Raw genomic sequence first — 20082 nt, forward strand, 5'->3', positions numbered from 1 at the left:
GCTGGTCTGGAGGGAGACCCCAGCCTGCTGTAGATCCTGCTGAGGGCAGATTCCGGAGTTCACTTTGAGAAACTCTGGAGTTGTGCATTTTAACTGCTTAACATTATATTGCCCAGCTCTTTGGGCAATGCTTTCTAGACTGAATCACAGCCTCGATTAATCAAGGGCAGATGCTGTCGGGACTGCCCAGCAATCCTGTTTCCATCCCTGATTGCTAGAGGCTCTTCCACAGCACGTTTGCCATGGTCTACATATTGGAGCCACACCAGAAGGTTCTTAGGGCACATCTAGTGCTATTTACCCAAGAATTGGGGTGGGGTAATGACTTGCTTACAGCAGGACACCAACATTTACTTATAAAAATTTAACATTTTAGAAACTCAGAAAAGTTATCATTTAGTATTCCAGCTAAGTATATGTGTTATCTCCAAAATGTTATGTGTTTTCACACTTCGGAATTTATTCTTCTCTGTTCTGCGTTGCCCTTTTTTTGTAGACAGGACCTCTCTCTGTCATCCAGGCTGGAGCAGATCATTGCTTACTGTAACCAGATAGTAGCTCACTGTAACCTTGAAACTCCTGGGCTCAAGTGAGCCTCCCAGAGTGCTGGGATTACAGGTGTGAGCCCCCCAGTGCCTGCATAGTACTTTTCAACTTACGCTGACGTTAATGGCACACCAGCCCTTTGTTCTGATTTTGTAATGACCTTTGGTCAAAGGTGATAAAATTCTCCCTTGACCAGCAGCACCACTTAACAAGGCTTCATTGTGAGAAGCAGATGAATTCATATCACAGGCAGAGAGAGGCATTCTAGAAAAACAAGGTGGCTGTGGGGAACATAGTAAATATCGACTAAAAGAAAATATAAAATATTCCAGAAAGAACTCTCCTTCAAGGAACGGAAGAGGATTAGTTAGATGGTGGCCCCATTAGCGCTGAGGCAGAAAAGATGAGAGGAGTCAGAGAGCGTTGGGATAAAGGGCCCTGCTGGAAGGGGAGGGGGAGGGGTTCTGTGTTCCAGCCAGGAGGAAGCCGGTGGTGATCAGGCAAGCGCTCCTCTTCCGAGAACATTCCTGGGAGTTGCCTTCATTGGAAGCTCTAATAGGATCTTCCTCCGAGGCAAGGTGTAGACAGATGGGGGTGATGGAGTGGGGAGGGGATGAATGGCCTGCAGGTCTGGCGACCTCTAGGTGACAGACAGCCCACTCTCTTCTGCTGGGTTGGGGGAAATGCTGAAGGAGGAGAGTATGGGAGCTTGATACCCGGAGATTGGAAGGAGAGAGGTTGATACCTACCGGGGAAAGGCACAGTTGGGAATGGCAAAGGCAAACTTGACTGTCTCCTGAAGTCCCCTGGGGCTGCCAACTCCTCAGCACTGAGTGGACAGACAGAGCCATGTAGGAAAATGTCACTGTCACAAGGGACTGCACACAGGGGCAGTTTGCAGGAATATTACTGTTGAGCTTCTGGAAAGGGGACCGCAATACATCTAAGGAATTATGAAGACTTGTTTTGTTAAATTGCTGGAGTTGAGATGGAGAGCCATTCCTAGGTGCTAATTGAAGCATCACTTGTCACCAAGTGTGGGTCACACTGGAAGATTCTGATATTCGGAAAGGAGACAGGTCAGTGTTAGCTATTGTCAAAAGCTTGGCAGGCTTTGAGTGATGTTACAATTGTTGGGGTGGTAGGATGGCATTCCTCCAGGGGAACTGAGAAGAGCATGTCACAACCAGAGAGGGACAGTGAGGAACCTGAACCGTAGGGAATCAGCAGATCTGGGTTTGAGCATTGGCTCCACCATCAAGCTGTGTGACAGTAGGCATGTCACCTAGCCTCTCAGAGCCTCACATTCTTTACTTCCAACATCAGCAGATTGGATTAAATGACATGGAGGGTCTCCTCCAGCTCTGAAGTTCTATGATTCTATTAAAATGGCCTGGTGGGAGCCAAGGTTCATGTAAGAAGATGGGATGACAGAAGTCTCTTTGGTGATGACATCAAATTGCAAATGCCAGGATGAGCATTGTGGCTTTGGTTCGATAGGCTGAACCCCAGAGCAGAAAGCGTTTCAGGAATTACATGAACAAATGCTGTGGAGAGTTTGAGTAAGGAGACTTGAGGCTGGACTGTTGGATTTTGTAATATGAAGGTCTTTAGTGACCTCGACAAGAGCAGTTTGGTGGAGTAGGGGGGGCAAAGGCTTGGAGGGGGCTCAAGAGAGAATCAGGGGACCGGAAGTGGAGGAGGTGAGTGAAGATGATTCTTGCTAGGAGTTTGCTGTAAAAAGGAGCAGTGAAGAAAATGGAGCAGTAACGAAAGGGGGCGCCGTGGAGTCAAGGGAGGGTTTTTTTGTTTGTTTTAAAAATTATGGACGATATTTCAGCATGTTTATATTTTGATGGGAATCATTCAGTAGAAAGGGGAAAACTGATGAGCGGATGCAGAGGCAGAAACTGCAGAAGCACATCCTTGAGTAGCGAGAGGAGATGGGCTCCGCACCAACAGAGGGTCGGCCTTGAGCTGGGAAGCGCAGGCAGTGCAGCAGTGGAGCGAGTGCAGCAGGAGAGAAGGCAGAGAACAGAGCAGATAGGAGGTGGTTGATCTGGAGTTGGAAGGATTTGAACATTCTCTTCTGATTGCCTGTTTTCTCAGCGAAGTAAGAAACACGATCATTAGTGGACCATGAGAAAGATAGAGAGGCTGTTGGAAGATTTCAATAGCCGGGAGTTCAGAAAGGTGAAGTTATTTGACCGTGTTGGTTAATTAGTGGCCATCTCAGACTACGATCCAGGAAAGCTTTGGCGTTAATGTCTTGGAAATGTGGTGGGATGGCCAGGCAGCCCGATGAGTACACTCACAGTTTGTCATCATGAAATTAAAGTGGGACCAGCCAGTAAGGTGTGGGGTCTTCTGAGCCAAGTTCAGCTACCTGGTGCAGAGGTGGGGTACGTGGAGAGGTGGATAAACCAGGTGAGTACAGTGACGTGAGAGAGGGGAAGGGATCTCGGGGCCTTTGGGGGAGTGACAGCAATGTCAGATCACAGAACCTGACATGGGCTAGGGGCAAAGCAAGACACGAAGGAAGTGGGGGCAGGAAAGGCGGTGTGGGCGATAGATCGGGACTGCCGGTGTGGCTAGAGGAACCGAAGGAGCAAACTGGACAGACACACAAGATGGGCTCTCTGGTGGGTTGAATAGTGGCCCCTGAAAATTCATGTCTACATGCAACCTTAGAATGTGACTTATTTGGAAACAGGGTCTTCGCACATACAATTAGATAAGTTAAAATGAGGTCATACTGGATTAGGGCAGGCACTAAATCCAACGACTGGTGTCCTTATGAGAAGAGGTGAGAACACAAGATGCACAGGGAAGAAGGGCCTATGACCACACAGGTAGAGATTGCAGCGATGCAGCTATAAGCCAAGGCTTGCGAGGAGCAACCAGCTAGGAAGAGGCAAGGAAGGAATTTCCCTGGAGGCTTCAGAGGGAGCATGTCCCTGCCCATGGCTTGATTTCAGTCTTCTAGGGTTTGGAACTGTCAGAGAATAAATTTCTATTAAGCCACGTGGTTTCTGGTACTTTGTTACAACAGCTCCGGGAAGCTAATACAAGCAGCAACTTCCTATTCAGTCAGTGGCTCCCGACTCAATGGGTCTCATGGATGGGACGTGCCAGTGCAACTGCTAACATTTTGGTAATGAAACATCTTGCCCAGAAGGGTGTGTTCAGCAGTGCCTTAGGGGCCCCGCCATGCTTTGTGGAACACTTAGTATTGCATCGTTTAATTCTGTGCAGCTTCCTGCCACATAAAGGAGAGATTCTCTGCTCAACTGTCTTTCGAGACAGACACCGAGCCCTCCTTTTTCTCCACTATAAACAACCAGCGGCAGAGAACAGTCCCATCCATAGCAAGGAGGAAGTCCCACTTGGGCCCAGGATGGTTGAAGGAAGTGAACTTCAAAGCTATCCTCCCCATTTATTGCTCAGTCCAAGCCAGGGGAATGACTCTCAGCGCCCCACCAAGGCTGGTGCCGAGGTTGGGGGAGCTCTCCTTTAGCTGTCTGCATGCTCCTTCCTGAGAACTGGACAGTAGCTTCGCCAAACTTGAAGGCACATTCAGGGGTCACGATCCCCACCCATTCACTTACTCATTCCACACTGATGAGGCCCCTTCCATGATACCAGGACTTCTGCACGGCATGGGGGCAGACACAGAGGGGAAAAGGGCAAGCCCCGGCTTCTGGAAAGTGTCTGGGGTGGGGAGGCCTATGGGTTAACAAGCAGATGCAAGAGCTCGTGGTGAGGACCAGACAGAACAGTGCGGTGGCAGGACAGGGTGGGACTGTCTCCGTCCAGGAGAGGCGGGGAAAGCCTGTTGGAGACAGCGTATTGCATCTGCAGCTCGAGGAAGGACAGGCACTCAGCCGGGGTAGGACGAAGGATCCAGGTCTCCTCTCCTAGGCAGCAGGCGAGCCCGCCTTGTGGAGCCTCTTCAAGAATAGGGAAGAAGCGCCCCAGACCATCTAGCAGAGGACAGAGGTAGCTGCTCCTTATCTTTGGCTTCTGTGGAGGTTTTGCCAGTATCCTGACAAAGTCGGTGAGGCCCTGGGAGAGCTTGCTCTCCTGTTGTTTACTCAGGAACTCTGTAAAAGCAGACTCTCAGAAAAAAAAATTTTTTGAAAGAGAGAGATTTACATCTCTTTTCCTTCCATTCAGCTTTCTTTGGCTGTGCAAAACAGAACTCCTGCAGGGTGCCTGTTAGTGAGGGAACTCTTAGTATGGATCTGTAACTGTTACTGGGGAAATCCTGGGTTAGGTATTTTCCTGTTACTTTTGCAAGGTAGTCCCTTTCAGTTTAGTCAGAGGAGGTGGCAGCCAGCTGCAACAATCCAAAGAAGTGTGTGTGAGCCTGTGGCCACCGCTGTGGAAGATCAAGGACAAGAACACAGAAAAGCGTGCTGAGCTTGGCCTTGCCTTGGAAGGCTGGCCTGGCCTTGGAAGGACAGGGGCCAGGTTAGGACGGGCTAAGCATGGACAGATGGGGGTGGAGGAGCAGGGCTGCCCTGGGCTAAACCGTGAAGCTGAGCTTTGGGGGAGGCCTTTACTTGCTCACAGCTGCCTCTTCCTCACTCTGTGCCCCCATGGCAAAGTGCTGCCCACTGACTGCCCTAGTCCCTCCCCACACCCCTGGCCCCATTGCTGTTTCCCAGGAAGTGTTTGTTCTGGGTGCCACAAACTTTCTCCTCCCAACTGCTTTGGTCTGAATGTTGTGTCCTCCAAAGTTCATATGTTGAAGTCTTAACCCCCAAAATGATGGTATTAGGTGGTGGGGCTTTTGGGAAGGTGATTAAGTCAAGAGGTCAGAACACTCATGCGTGGGATTAGTGCCCTTATAGAAAAGGCCCAAGGGAGCTCTTTCTGTCCTTCCACCATGTGAGGACACAGAGAGAAGGTGCCATCCACAAGCAGGTCCACACCAGGCAGCGAATCTGCTAGTGCCTCGATCTTGGACTTCCCGGCCTCCAGAACCGTGAGAAGTAGATTCTGTTGTTTGTAAGCCACCCAGTTTGTGGTATTTTGTTATAACAGCACAAACAGACTAAGACCAAAACTGACTAATTGGTGTCTTGGTCCATTTTTGTGCGACTATTAAAGAATACCTGAGGCTGGGTAAGTTATAACACAAAGAGATTTATTTGGATCACGGTTCTGCAGGCTGTACAAGAAGCATGGTACCAGCATCTGCTTCTGGTGAGGGCCTCAGGCTGCTTCCACTCATAGCAGAGGATGAAGGGAACTGCAGGTGCAGGACTCACATGGCGAGAGAGAAAACAAGAGAGAAAGCAGAGAAAATGCCAGGCTTTTTTCAACAAAGGTTCTTGCAGGAACTAAGAGTGAGAACTCACTCACTCCTGTGAGAATGGGATGGATTCATTCATGAGGGATCTGCCCCCATGATCCATACACTTCCCACGTGGCCCCACCTCCAACACTGGGGATCAAATTTCAGCAAGAGACTTGGCAGGGCCAAACAAACCATAGCCGAACCATAGCACTCAGCAAAACTAAAACCAAAAAGCTAATTGGATGCTGCTCTGTGCCAGGCACTGCATTAAAATCTACACTGCACGTAAATTAATTTTATCTTTACAGTAACCCTGCTGTAAATACTATTATTTACCCCTTTTTGCAAATGAAGAAACTGAGGTTTAGAGAAATTAAGAAACTTAGACTCACAAAGCTTGAAACTGAGATTTGAAGCCAGGCAGCATGGCTCCAGAGCCCATGCTTTCAAGAGCAGGGGTACAGAGTAATCTGATTGAACTAATTCATACCAGGATGTGATTGACTGACAGGTAACTGCATGGAGAATATGGAAATTAAATCTCTTCCATGATTTTGCACTGTAGAAGAGGAGCTTCAGAGTTTAAAAGTAGGCTGCAAGAATGCTGGTATTTTCTAGACAAGGTGGTTAGTCTTCTGGGCTCTCAGAGTATATAGTACAGATTACTATTATGAAAAGAAAAGCTAAAGGTTTTAAGTGAATTTCAAAAAGTTTGAATAAAAGAAAGGGGAGAGGGCAGAGTTGATTTTTGGTTTGGGGATTTTTTTTTTTTTTTGAGACAAAGTCTCGCTTTGTTGCCCAGGCTAGAGTGAGTGCCGTGGCGTCAGCCTAGCTCACAGCAACCTCAAACTCTTGGGCTCAAGCAATCCTTCTGCCTCGGCCTCCTGAGTAGCTGGGACTACAGGCATGCGCCACCATGCCCGGCTAATTTTTTCTATATGTATATTAGTTGGCCAATTAATTTCTTTCTATTTATAGAGACGGGGTCTTGCTCTTGCTCAGGCTGGTTTCGAACTCCTGACCTCCAGCAATCCTCCCACCTCGGCCTTCCAGAGTTCTAGGATTACAGGCGTGAGCCACCGCGCCCGGCCTGGTTTGGGGATTTTTAAGGAGAGAAAGATCTGTGTGTACTTGAAGGCAGAGGAAAGGCCTCTGTGGAGAAGAAACCCCTGGAGATGAGAGAGAGAGAGAGAGAGAGAGAGAGAGAGAGAGAGAGAGAGTGAGAGTGTGTCAGGAGTGGGAGGGTCTAAGGCATGGCAGAGGCTGGGGGGTGCTCATTTTGCTAAGCCGGGAAAACTCCTCCCACGAGTGCAGAGGGCAGCTAAGGGGATGAATGAGGAAACCCGGAGGACAATGGGAAAGTGAGATGACCAACTTGGTCTTCTTGGCAAGAAAACAAGGCGAGTTTCTCATCTGCCATGAAGGTGGAGAGAGGCTTGTGAATCAGGGAGCTCAAGCAGAGAGACAGCACAGGCATCTCACGAGCAGATCTCGAAAGAGGAGATCTGCAATGGGAAGGGTGGCAGTGAAGGCTGTTTTTGCAAGGCTCTGGTTTCCTGTGGCATTTCCTAATTTCTCTGTCCTAACAGCAGAAAGTCTCCCTGACTTAAGGCTGGGTCCTGTGATCACAACTCAGTGATTCCTGGCGGGGCCTAACGGTTGCCGTCTCCTCCCGTGACCCCTGTAACCTCTGACTTCTCTCGGTCTCTTTGAAGCCAGCCTGAACAAGTGCCCTGATGCACCACGAACACATTTTCCTAAAGAAAATATCTGAGTCGCAGCAAGTCCCAAGTCAGTGTCACGGAGAGCGTTTCTGTCCCCTGCCATCCTGGGAACACTTAAAACACAATGGCAGGCAACCCGTCTGTTTCCTGAAAAACGTGAGTGTTCTCTAACTCGATTCCTTTTTGATATTTTAGGAGAAGGGGGTGAAGATGAAGATGATGAAGACAGGCTGGATAGTCCAGTCAGGGGCCCGGGGCCCAGGGGCCCAGCTGGGACGGTGTCGGAAGCTCAGCTTGCTCGGAGGCTCAACAGAGTGAAAAACAGCCGGCGGATGCTGTCCAACAAGCCCCAGGACTTCCAGGTAGAAGCGGCCCGGGCGCGCCCCATCCCTGTTTAGCCACCGCACTGCCCACCTGCAGGCAACTGCAGCGATGCCGGGAGGGACCTATTCCTCTGGGCAATGGCCCGACCAGTGAAAGGGGGTGGCAGTGCATAACCCAATAAGAAGACCACTCTGTCTTTCTTCTGCATGCAGAAGTGGATTCAGTCAAGCCAGATGAGATTCTTCAGAGAAATGAAACTATAACTTTCCTTTCCTTTGGTGGTAGGAAAGATAATTCTAATTATCTATCTATGGTTCTAATCAAAGAATAGAACCATAGATGTTGCATTTTTTGTAGCTCTGGGCACTTCCTTATACTTGGGAGATGGCTAAGGGGTGAGGTAGCACATTGCTAGGCGCAGGAAGAGCAGGTACGTGGCTGGAGGCTGGAGTCTGAGCGGTGACCTCTGCCCTGCCCTGCCCTTTCCAAGCCAGCTTTGAACGATTTCAGCCCCACCACTACTCTCAGTTTCTACAACCCAACCCCAGTTTCCATCTTGGGCGTGATCGCAGGTGGCCGCTCCCGGTCTGTGAGCTCCGGTATACTGCAGAGCCGTCCTGGCCTGGTTCTGGCAATCCTCCTCCTGAGGGTTCTGTTACACATTGTGCTGGGAAAGGATCGGTGACAATACCCCTTCTGTGCCCGCAGATCCGTGTCAGAGTGATTGAGGGCCGGCAGTTAAGTGGCAACAACATAAGGCCTGTGGTCAAAGTCCATGTCTGTGGCCAGACACACCGAACGAGAATCAAGAGAGGGAACAATCCGTTTTTCGATGAGGTAAATGGGTGGAGAATGCATGTTCCTGCTCAGTGGGTCCTGTCAGGGAGGGAAACACAGGTGCAAACTTAACTGGTAAAGGCAGCACGGAGCTCCAGAGTGAAACAGACAAAGTTACGAACCACTGGGTGTTCAAATCTCCTGGTGGGCTTTGTCACTGGTTCTCAGAGATGCTGGTCTCTTTCTGCTGTTTCACAACAACTTCTCAATGATAGAGCCCCTGACGTCATTTATATCTACCTTCGCTTTTGCTAATTAGCAGGATGTCCCTGATGGACAACTTTGTGTGACTAAATGATGCAGGTTTTTTGAGATGTCAAAACTTACTTGGCTATAAAAATAATACATCCTAAAGGAAAGCAATTATAAGCAAGCCAGGTTTTTCACTCCCCATACTAGGAATGTGTCCTACTTCTCTTGACTTCTTTTATAGTGCTCCTCAAAAATACTTAATACCTCAACAGTCTTTTACTGGGCTGAGGAGACACATTTCTGAGATTCTCTGGGCCTGTGAGCCCAGGTCTGTCTTTCTTTTCTTTTTTTTTTTTTGAGATGGAATCTCAGTCTGTTGCCCCGGCTAGAATGCTGTGCCGTCAGCCTAGCTCACAGCAACCTCAAACTCCTGGGCTCAAGCAATCCTTCTGCCTCAGCTTCCTGAGTAGCTGGGACTACAGGCATGTGCCACCATACTTGGCTAATTTTTTCTATATATTTTTTTAGTTGGCCAATTAATTTCTTTCTATTTTTAGTAGAGATGGGGTCTCGCTGTTGCTCAGGCTGGTTTCGAACTCCTGACCTGGAGCGATCCTCCTGCCTCAGCCTCCCACAGTGCTAGGATTATAGGTATGAGCCACTGTGCCCGGCCACTCAGGTCTTACTTATCACAGTTTCTCTTCAGTTCCCACAGCCTCTAATCCCAACTCCAGTTTTTCTTTTGGTGTACTTCTCTATTCACAAAATAAACCAGTTTCTTCTGCACGGGGTTTGTGTTATTTCCCCATGGTGCAAGCTGGTCCCCAGCTTCCTGGATGTCGCCATTCTCTTCTCCCCTCTGACTTCCTCTCCCAAGAGGAATCACAGACAACAACAGGCTGCCAAGTACAGGAGTATGAAAGCTCTTTTAAGAGGTCAAGGTCACATTGGGATGGGGCACTTGGAATGGACTTCAGAGAAGGCTGGGAGAGATTCCCGTAGGAGGGCAAGACTGGGCCAGGGGGAGGGCAGGGTGCTGGCTGACGTGGCCAGAGGTGTAAGACCTATCTAGGCACTTATAATGCAGGCATCCTGTTTACTCAACAGCTCTCTGAGGAGCCCAGCAAGAATCCCAGACTTCCTCAGAATTTTTCCATTTTAATGAATTTTGGGGGGATCAGATTTCTTGGCAAAAAAGGGAAGAAACAAATACTTAGGGCTCTAAACAGACTGATTTATAAATCAATAAAAGAATTCTACTACAAAAATTTTGGTTCATGTAGATCTTCTTAACCAAGCGATTAAATTTGCTATCACCAATAATGGGACAAAAATGACATGGTGTCCTGATGTGACAGAATGGAAGTAATCAATGTCACCTGTGTCATGTCTTGTTAAATGATCAACTTGCATCCAAAAGTGGGGAAACATTCACACAAATCCAGAATGTGGGGTAGTCTATGAAGCAACTGGTCTCTGTAGAAAGAAATGAGAAACAAGTAAAAATGGAAATAGTATTGTTCTAGATAAAAAGAACTGAAGAGACACAACAACCAAATGCAATGTATGATCCTTGCATGGATCCTGGATTATTTTGAAAGCTAAAAAGAAGTTTTGGGGGGAGGACATTTGGACTGGTTTGTTAGATGTTAAATTTCTTGGATATGGTAATAATATTATGTTTATATAAGATGTTTTTGCTCTTAGGAATGCATGTCAATATATATTTCAAAATATATTTTGAAGGAGTGAAATGTCATCTAGAACTTTCTTACAAATAAGTCAGTCAAAAAAAGAAAATGATAAAGAAATGGTAATAAATGGTGAACATAGTTGAAAATCAGTGTTTATCTTATTATTCTTTCAACTTTCCTGTAAATTTGAAATATTTCTAAGTTAAAAGTTGGAGAAAAAAGTCTCAGTTAGAATAAATGCTCAAATTTTTTTTAAGATTAACGTTTCTTGGCCTGACATGATACAACCTATATATACCTAATATTCATCTCTCAAGAATTTACTTTCTTAAAATTAGCTGCTACAACAAGTTAAAATGTGATCAATCTTGACTCTGCTGAGGCACTAACATAATCTAATGGGCAAAGTTATCTTTGAAGGTGTTTTCTTAGAAAGAGTAAGATTAGAGTCGCTAGACACAAACAATAGAGCTAAAAATGTTAGAGAATTAAACAAACACCTTAGATCATGCCAGCCCTAAGCATCTATTTTAGCAAGCGTTGCAACATGAATTAGCCTTGTATCTTTACTTCATTTAGCTTTTAGACACCTAGTCCTGAATAAATAATTTTATTTAGTTAAATAAATGCTATATTTGTTACTCTTTTTTCCTTTTTCCAACATGCAGGAGTGGGTTTACCAGGAAGCTTCAACTTCAGGGCCTTTTCCAAGGTCCTGCAATGTGTGCACGTGGTTAAACCTAATTTTCAATTTGTGTTTTGCATTTTTTTAGGAGGTCTCCCAAAATTATATCATCAGATCCCAATAAAGCTAACATTGAAACATTTTCCCTGTTGTTTTGACAGTTGTTTTTCTACAATGTCAACATGACCCCCTCTGAGCTGATGGAGGAGATCATCAGCATCCGGGTAAGGCTCGGCGGTGGGAAGGGGCCGGGCACTCTCTGCCAGCCAGCGCCCATCACCTCGTCACTCTTCTTCTTTCTTCCAGGTTTATAATTCCCACTCTCTGCGGGCAGATTGTCTGATGGGGGAATTTAAGGTAGGTGACAATAGTCTGCTTCATTCAACTTACGTTAAGATGAGAACTTTCGTAAGAGGAAATCTGATTCCTGGGTACCCATCTTGGTGACGTCTTAGGGTCACATGTAAGAGATCAACACCATGATCCTTGCTGAGGGCTGCCTAGGGCTTTCTGACTTCTAAAGTCCAACACTTAGCAGTGCCCCAAAGCAGGATGCCCTGAAGCTGCCACTTCAGAGCCCTGCCAGGGTTCCCTCTGTGACTGGAAGAGAATCCACTTCTATGGCAGGAAACCCACCATCCAGCTCCACTTGCCAGTGGCCCCAGGACTCTATCCATTAACACAAAGCCAATTATAAGTCTGGAGTGTGAAAGGAAAGCCAAACTAGGCAAGAGATTCAGGGTGCTTTTCTAAGAAACATTCACTGAAATTAAAAGGCCAGTACCTGGTTGGCTTCTTCCCAACAATTCTACCTGGAATAGGCTGCCTCCCCAAGGAACGATCCAGTCACTAGATGTCCTGGGCCAGGCAAACCTGTGTTCATACCCTGTCTGCCACCAATGAGCCACGTGTTCCGAGGGTACTCACTTAACCTCTCTAATCTTCATCTGTAAAATGGGGTCATTGTGAAGATTAAATGAGGTAGTATATGTAAGCACCTAGCACAGCACTTGACACATTGAACTGCTCAGTCAATGGTTGTATTAATATTAGCATTAGCTAGAGGAAGAAGAGGAGGAGGATTGGACAGAAAGTTGGGCCAGGTGAATTTCTGTATGATGACCAATGGTCCCTGTTTGCCTGGGACTTTTAATGCTAGAATTGGGACAGTCCCTGGCAAACTAGAACATGTTGGTCACCCTATTTCCATGGTCCCTTCTAGCTGTAAGACTAGTTCATTCATTCAGTAGTGATTTATTGAGGGTCATCTATGTGCCACATTTCAGACAAGGCACTGGGGATGCAAGAGGGTAAGATGGAAATGTTGGGTCTGAAGGAAATTTAAGTCTAGTCAAGAGCATTATATTTAAATATAATCATGAGGGAGGCTGAGGCGGGCGGATTGCTCGAGGTCAGGAGTTCGAAACCAGCCTGAGCAAGAGCGAGACCCCGTCTCTACTATAAATAGAAATTAATTGGCCAACTAATATATATATAAAATTAGCCGGGCATGGTGGCGCATGCCTGTAGTCCCAGCTACTCGGGAGGCTGAGGCAGCAGGATTGCTTGAGCCCAGGAGTTTGAGGTTGCTGTGAGCTAGGCTGACGCCATGGCACTCACTCTAGCCTGGGCAACAAGGGAGACTGTGTCTTAAAAAAAAAAAATAAATAAAAAATAAAAAAAAAAATAAATATAATCATGATAGTTTCTTTATAGTGACTAGACTGATTTTAAAATTTACTCAAACTACTTTAAATTATTTTTTCCCAGATTGATGTTGGATTCGTTTATGATGAACCTGGTAAGTAATGTTCTCTCTCAATTTGAAGTCTTAAGTTCATGCCTTCCAACACTGAATAAGATTCTAGCAAGCAATACAATTTGGTGGGGGGAGAGCAGGAGCCAAGGAATTAAAGTCAAAGAAATTTAAAAATATGATTTTTTTGATGGGAAAGAGGAGGATGCTTAGTGGGAATAAATGTTAATTACAGTAGCTTAGTACGGATGTGTAATTTTTGTTTGCGAGGATATTTTGATCTTATCAAGATCAGATTATAAAATTAGTTGATCCAGCTTGCAGAATCTTGTTTGACAGGACGGCGGGGGTGGGGTGGGGTGGGGGACGGTGCAGAACAGAGGTCATTAACATGGAGACTCCTCTGGGAATTTGGTGTGTACCATGAGGCTTCCGAGAAAATGCTTGTTTATCTTATGGCAGATGAAATCACAGACCTGTCAGCATCTCTTTAGAATGTCCCCGTCCTTCTACTCTTTCTTTATTTTAGGTCATGCTGTCATGAGAAAATGGCTTCTTCTCAATGACCCGGAAGATACAGGCTCAGGCGCTAAAGGTTACATGAAAGTCAGCATGTTTGTCCTGGGAACTGGAGACGAGCCTCCCGTGAGTCCCTAAATTCTCTACCTTTAACACTTACCACTAAACAAGAAGACCATGAATTAAGCATGTGGGCACCAGGAACTGCGAAATGGAGCATAGTTTGTAATTCATGCAATGATCAGGGTATTTTTCATCATAGAATTATCACTCTGGCTCACCTAGACTCCTTCCTGGTGTCCATGCTCGAGCATTTAATTCAGAAAAGATTTGTGTGTTTTCCCAATTTCCTTGCCTCATTTATAAAGACTCATTTTATCTATAGAGCAGGGCTTGCCCGCAGAGTCAGGCATTGCTACCTAAATGGTTAGTGGTTATTCTGGGAAACTGGGCAGCAAACTGGAGAATAGTGAGTGGCCAGCGAGATTTGGAAGAGCATCAGGAACACGCACGTACTGTACTATTTGGTGCTCATCAAATTACAAAAGGACACAGAAACCTAGGAGCATTGATTTTTGTAGAGCAGTTTTGAGGTGGAAGGAAAATTGGCGGCTGAACTCTTATGCCCCAAACACAGGAAATCCTAATGGAAACAGTTCTGATTGGTTTCCTTTTAGAAGCATTAATTTGGCTTTTTCCAAGTGCTGCTTTTCTGTATGTACAGTTTTAATCATGTGTCCCCAATAGCCTGACAAACAAGACCGCGATGGCGACTGTGATGATGTGGAGAGTAATTTGTTACTCCCTGCTGGCATCGCCCTCCGGTGGGTGACCTTCCTGCTGAAAATCTACCGAGCTGAAGATATCCCCCAGAGTACGTACCGATTTCTGCTTGCCCCGGGATTATCAGTTGTCTGCGGGATGAGATGTGTTAAGCTCTTACTCTGAAGAGCGATCGGTGTTCCCTACCACGTGTTTTCTTTCTTTCCTAGCATGTGTTTTTCACGGAATTATCTTCATTCATTCTGGCCCCACCGAAAGCTACCTGAGCTTGTTTATGGTGCAGCCGGCTGGTTGCCGATCCGTGTTCCTGTTGTGCACCTGCTTTCACCCATTCTCCTCTCTTTTGTCTTCTACCAATGTCCTGTATTTTCCCCTTATTCTAGAGAATGCTAAGGAGAAACCATCAGTCAGCACTTTCAATCCCTTTCATCCCAAATTAAACTGTGAACTTTTATTTTCAAATAAATGTGTTTGCTGACTATTAAAAATAGCCGAGCAAAGAGTGGTAAAGTCTCAATGACTGGAAGTCTATTACCACTGTATTATGATATACATTTAACGAGATCAGATACATCTAAGAGAATCGCTTATAGAGATTCCATTTCCAGGCACTAGTCCACATCCTCCTCTGTTACTACTGACATCTGTTCTGCCTTGCCCAGCCTGCCTGCTTCCTGCTGGACTCTGGGACACAGAACCCTTCTCCAAGTCCGCAGGAGGCAGTGCCCACCGTACAGACCAGGGGTCTCTTCAGGATTTGCTCCTTCTCCTGGGAGTTCTTCTCACCACCCCATCCCCTCTGGGTTTTTTTGAGACAGAGTCTCAATCTGTTGCCTGGGCTAGAGTGCTGTGGCATCATCATAACTCACTGCAGCCTCAAACTCCTGGGCTCAAGCAATCTTTCTACCTCAGCCTCCTGAGTAGTTGGGACTACAGGCATGCGCCACTGTGCCCAGCTAATTTTTCCATTTTTAGTAGATACGGAGTCCCGTTCTTGCTCAGGCTGGTCTTGAACTCCTGAGCTCAAATGATCCTCCCACCTCAGCCTCCCAAAGTGCTAGGATTATAGGTGTGAGCCACTGGCACCTAGTCTTTTCTCCTTTTTTTAAGACCCTGTAATGCCTTCCCGTAGATATATCTTTCCCTTAGATATATCTCAAAGCAAATAAATAAATTAAACCTTACATTATACTTCCTACGTTGACCTGTTTAATTGATTTCTATTCACTTTTGAGTTTGTTGAAATAGATCATAGTTGATTAAACGTGTTGTTTAGGATTATGCCAAATTTTCTTGAATTTTTCTGCAAAAGGGAGATTAGACCTATATTATTGCAACCTAAAGCACCTTTTCCAAATTGAAACCAGGCCTGAGTTTGAGAATTGCCTCTTATCCTGACTGAATGAACTTTATTCTACTTTTTTTCACTCAATAAATGATTAAGTCTCAGCATAGTAATTTATCGATTTATTTTTCAAGTTGCTTCTATTGATTTTAAAACTTTGTGGAGAAAACATTTTCTTTTTCTTTCAACTAAGACAAAAAGGATTTCTGCTACTAGTTCTTGCCACCCAGGGGAACAATGCTTGTTGCAATTATTTTTACTTATAAGAGAAATTTTTTAAATTTTGCTGAATAATTTCTGCTCTTTTAAGAGAATCGAATTTAATTTCTGCTTTGTGACGTATTCTTTTCCAGTGGATGATGCCTTCTCACAGACAGTGAAGGAAATATTTGGAGGCAATGCAGATAAGAAAAACCTTGTGGATCCTTTTGTAGAAGTTTCCTTTGCTGGAAAAAAGGTTTGTACGTGATCTAAATGCAGATGCCTCTAAGAATAAATATTTCAAACACCATGCTTTCCTTGGAGTGAATTCCTGCTTACTGTTTGTTAAAACAGCCCCCTGATGAGCGGGGCCCTCTGCAGGAACACAGATTATCTGAGTCTGAACACGCCAGACTTCTCCACAGGTTTATTTTGGAGTGGAAAGTATGCAGAGCTCAAATTAGAAAATTCAATCTTTTGAAAGATTAGAATAGCAAAAGCTATCACCGAATTTTTGGAGTTATTTTTCAGGTCTGAGTGTTATATTAATCTGAGGCAAGCTCCTTAGCCAGCCACTAGCATCCCTGGTAAATGTCGTAGAGTGTAGACCCCCGCTGCCCAGCTGCTCCCTCCTGCCATCCTGCTCCTCTGGAAAAATCTGGGAGATTCTTGGTGTAGGGACAATGTTAACCTACCCAGATTGTGAAAGATTGGAGAATGAGATTCCGCAGTAGAATAGCAACACATTGTGGACAGTTATAGGCATGAAGAACTAGCATCTTCTGAGTTTGAACCATGTTTTTGTGAAAGCAAGATTTGACAAATGACACACACACACACACACACACACACACGACTGGGTTTTTTTTTCCTAAAAGAGTCAGGGGTGTGTGGTAGAAAAGCCTTCAGCTCTGGGGCAAAAGGAGGCCTGATTCCAATGCAGGCTTCACCCCACTCCATAGGTAGGCAAATCCTTTACCCCTCTGACTATTAATTTCCTGAAAATGGAGATAATAATAATAATCTCATAGGATTGTTGAGAGGGTTAATTAGTTTGAGAAGTAATTATTGAGCACTTTCTGAGTACCAGATTGTGTCCCACGTGGTGGGATATAGAAATGAGCACATGGAACAGCCATTGCTCTCATGGAGCTTTGGAATAGTAGCGACAGACAAGAAATAAGCAAACGAGTAATGGAATGATTTCAGACAGGGCTAAGTATTATGCGTTGATTGGTGTAGGGGAGGGATGTTTAGCAGGGTTATCAGGTGGGACAACTTTGAGGAGATGACGTTTAAGCAAAGGCCTGGATGTACGGAGGTCTGGGGAGCAGGGGCTTCCAGGCAGAGAGACGTGCAATGGAAAGGCCCCAAGGAGGAAACGCACTTGCAGCACAGGAATATTCGTGTGGCCGCAGTGGAGAGAGCCGGGGAAAACTAAGAGATGCGGGCAGAGAGAAGCGGTGTTGGGACAGGTGGGACTTTGTCAGCCAAGTGGCAATCTGAACTTGTTTGTGTCCTTTGAGGGCTCCCTGGAGATGTTACACAGAGGAGTGACATAAAAGTCAGGAGGAAGAGAGGCAGTCGGGATCCAGATGGGAGCCACCTGCAGGTGTCTGGGGGAGAAATGTTTCAGGATTGGCTTGAAGATGGAAGTGTCAGCATTTGCTAATGGGCTGACTGAGGCATGTGATGGGGCCTCTGAGATGTTAGGGCTGACTCTGGTTCCGACCCTGAGCAACTGGGCGGACAGCGATGGAAAGACTGGAACAGGAGCCAATTTGGGGTAGGGGGGCGAGGACGCTGGTGGGTGGGATCAAAAGATCTGTTTGGGTGTGTTAATGATGACATGCTTATAAAACAGTATATATTAAATGCTCATAAACCTTAACTCTTGCTTCGTTACATTAACCTAATGTTAGAAATCTGACAATTGAAAACTAATGAAGAAATCATTAAAAACAAGCTTTTAGCGCATAGAAGAAGCAAAGATCAGTATTAAACTCATGTCGTATTTTACCAAATTATTAGCAAGAAAAATAAAGTTTAACCAGGTTACTAAGTATATAACTGATAAGTAAACTGCCAGACTCATATTCTATTTTACATATATTGTAAACTTTGAAACATTAGAAAGTTGAAAACCTACTGTTTTGCTTTGGTGATTTTTCAGGTTTGCACAAATATAATTGAGAAAAATGCAAACCCAGAGTGGAATCAGGTCGTCAATCTTCAGATCAAGGTTTGGCTTTCTTTTCTTTTAGAAAAAGTAAGAGTATTTACTTTAATAGTGACTGGATAAATAGAGAAATAACTACTTTTTTTCTGTTTCAATTTTACAGTTTCCTTCAGTATGTGAAAAAATAAAACTAACAATATATGACTGGTGAGTTAAAAATAGACATATGTCTAATTCAACATTAAATAATTAAACATTTGGATATTGTAAAACATTATTCTAGATGGTCTAACTTTCCAGTGTATTTGCTTTCCTTCCAAAGGAAGGGGATAAACTGCTCTTGGGACTGGGTATTTTCTAAAAAAAATTTTAAAAACATTTAATAACAGTGTTATTGCAGAAAAGCTTTGGATATTTTGATTCAACTGTTCATAAATAAAAGGGGAAAATGATCTGAAATGCCCCAAGATAAGAAATCAAGGATTTAAATATCATCAGGCTGTCCAAAATAGACTTCAGAAATAGAGTTTTAAAGAACAGATTCTTCCCAAGTCCATTTCTTGGGAAGAATCATCAAAACATTCTGAGAACAATTCTTTGCCTATTGCTAGAAAGGAAAGTGAATGAAACTACCTAACTGAAGGCAAAGAAAGTTCATTATAATGGTCCATTGGAATTTTTACTAGACCAGCCTCCTAGTACTGATTGTCCATAAAGAAATCATTCTTGGAAAGTTCTAGTTGAATGGAGCATTAACTGGCAGCCCTTTGCTCTCTGAGAATGGAAACATGGCAAATATCAACACCACCATCATCATCATCATCATAATTTATCATGTTATTTACCATGTTTTCGAGCACTACCAAGCCTAGCACTGTGCCAAATATCTTACCTACATTATCCCATTTAGTTTTTAGAGTAACTCTATGGAGGAGAGACTACTATTAGCTTCATTTTACAGATGAAGAAACTAAGGCTCTGACAGTTAGGTAGCTTCTCACAGTCACTTGGAAAGAGACCCATTTGGGCTCCCACCCTGTCTGGCTATCTCCACCATATCTCCTTTGGCCAAATGTATTCAACTTTCCTGTTAGTACCTTATCAGTACTATGGCATCAGGCATGTGGGAGGAGGGGAGTGGATCCCATTTTGTCCAATGACTACATCACAATTAATTGAGGGCCATAATTGAGCACTGAGGACAAAGAGCCCCTTTCCAATGAGTGTAAGCTGATTTTAAGGCAGGTGCAACCCTCAGGCCACCTACAAAACGTGCTCTAGTGCCCTCAAGAACCCTCAGGAGTGTGGGTGTGGAACCTATATAGCTCAAGTGACCACTCTGGCCTATGGGCTGATTGCTGTTTGAGCCATCCCAGAGTTACCTGTAGTCACTACAAGTGCCTGTCTTTTGTTTTGTTTTGTTTTGTTTTGTTTTGTTTTGTTTTTCTGACCTAGTCTGCTCTCCCCAAAGCAATAGTGTAGCTTAGGCTGCACAGAGAGATGCAGTTTAACTGGGGAATCCTTGGAGCCAGATCTTAGGTTACATATCCTATAAAGTATTTGGACAACTAGGAAAAGATAAAGGTTCTTTAATTGTATTCTAGACAATATCGTCTGGATGGACAGAAAAGATTCAAACCCCATGCAGGTGATTTAATACTCATAAATAATAAGTTTTTCTTACACAAATTGTGTTTAGTCACTTTCTATAACCTAATATACTTTGCTATAATCCTTCCCCCAAATACTGAACCTTTGCTCCCTGCTATGGGGCTTTGCTCTTTAGAGCTGGCACGCCACTAGATGGAATGAAGAGGAATGAAGCAGAGACAATGTACCTATTTAACAGTATGCTCCCAGTCCGAGAGCATTGTATGGTTCAGGCTCACAGGCTGTCTAAGGTACCCCCAGAGGGATACACAAAGTTGTATACACTTGTAGCGAGCAAATGTGCCCCCACAATATTGTTACAGCAAGTGTTACAGCGGTGGT

The 20082-nt window shown here is 44.9% G+C and overlaps 1 protein-coding gene across 5 annotated transcripts in view; it reads left to right on the forward strand.

Annotated features, from left to right (window-relative positions):
- MYOF (myoferlin) overlaps positions 1–20082 on the forward strand; it is a 154578-nt gene that overhangs the window by 51613 nt on the left and 82883 nt on the right. For 2 of the 5 annotated variants that reach the window (XM_076009968.1, XM_076009969.1), the window contains exons 6-15: positions 7771–7937; positions 8608–8736; positions 11469–11531; positions 11614–11664; positions 13078–13108; positions 13593–13708; positions 14330–14456; positions 16064–16167; positions 18085–18153; positions 18254–18297. In XM_076009968.1, coding sequence (XP_075866083.1) covers positions 7771–7937; positions 8608–8736; positions 11469–11531; positions 11614–11664; positions 13078–13108; positions 13593–13708; positions 14330–14456; positions 16064–16167; positions 18085–18153; positions 18254–18297 — 901 coding nt within the window. The other 3 variants (XM_076009970.1, XM_076009971.1, XM_076009972.1) reach the window with 3 other exon arrangements.

Source organism: Microcebus murinus, chromosome 14 (genome assembly GCF_040939455.1).
Source record: "Microcebus murinus isolate Inina chromosome 14, M.murinus_Inina_mat1.0, whole genome shotgun sequence".
NCBI lineage: Eukaryota > Metazoa > Chordata > Mammalia > Primates > Cheirogaleidae > Microcebus > Microcebus murinus.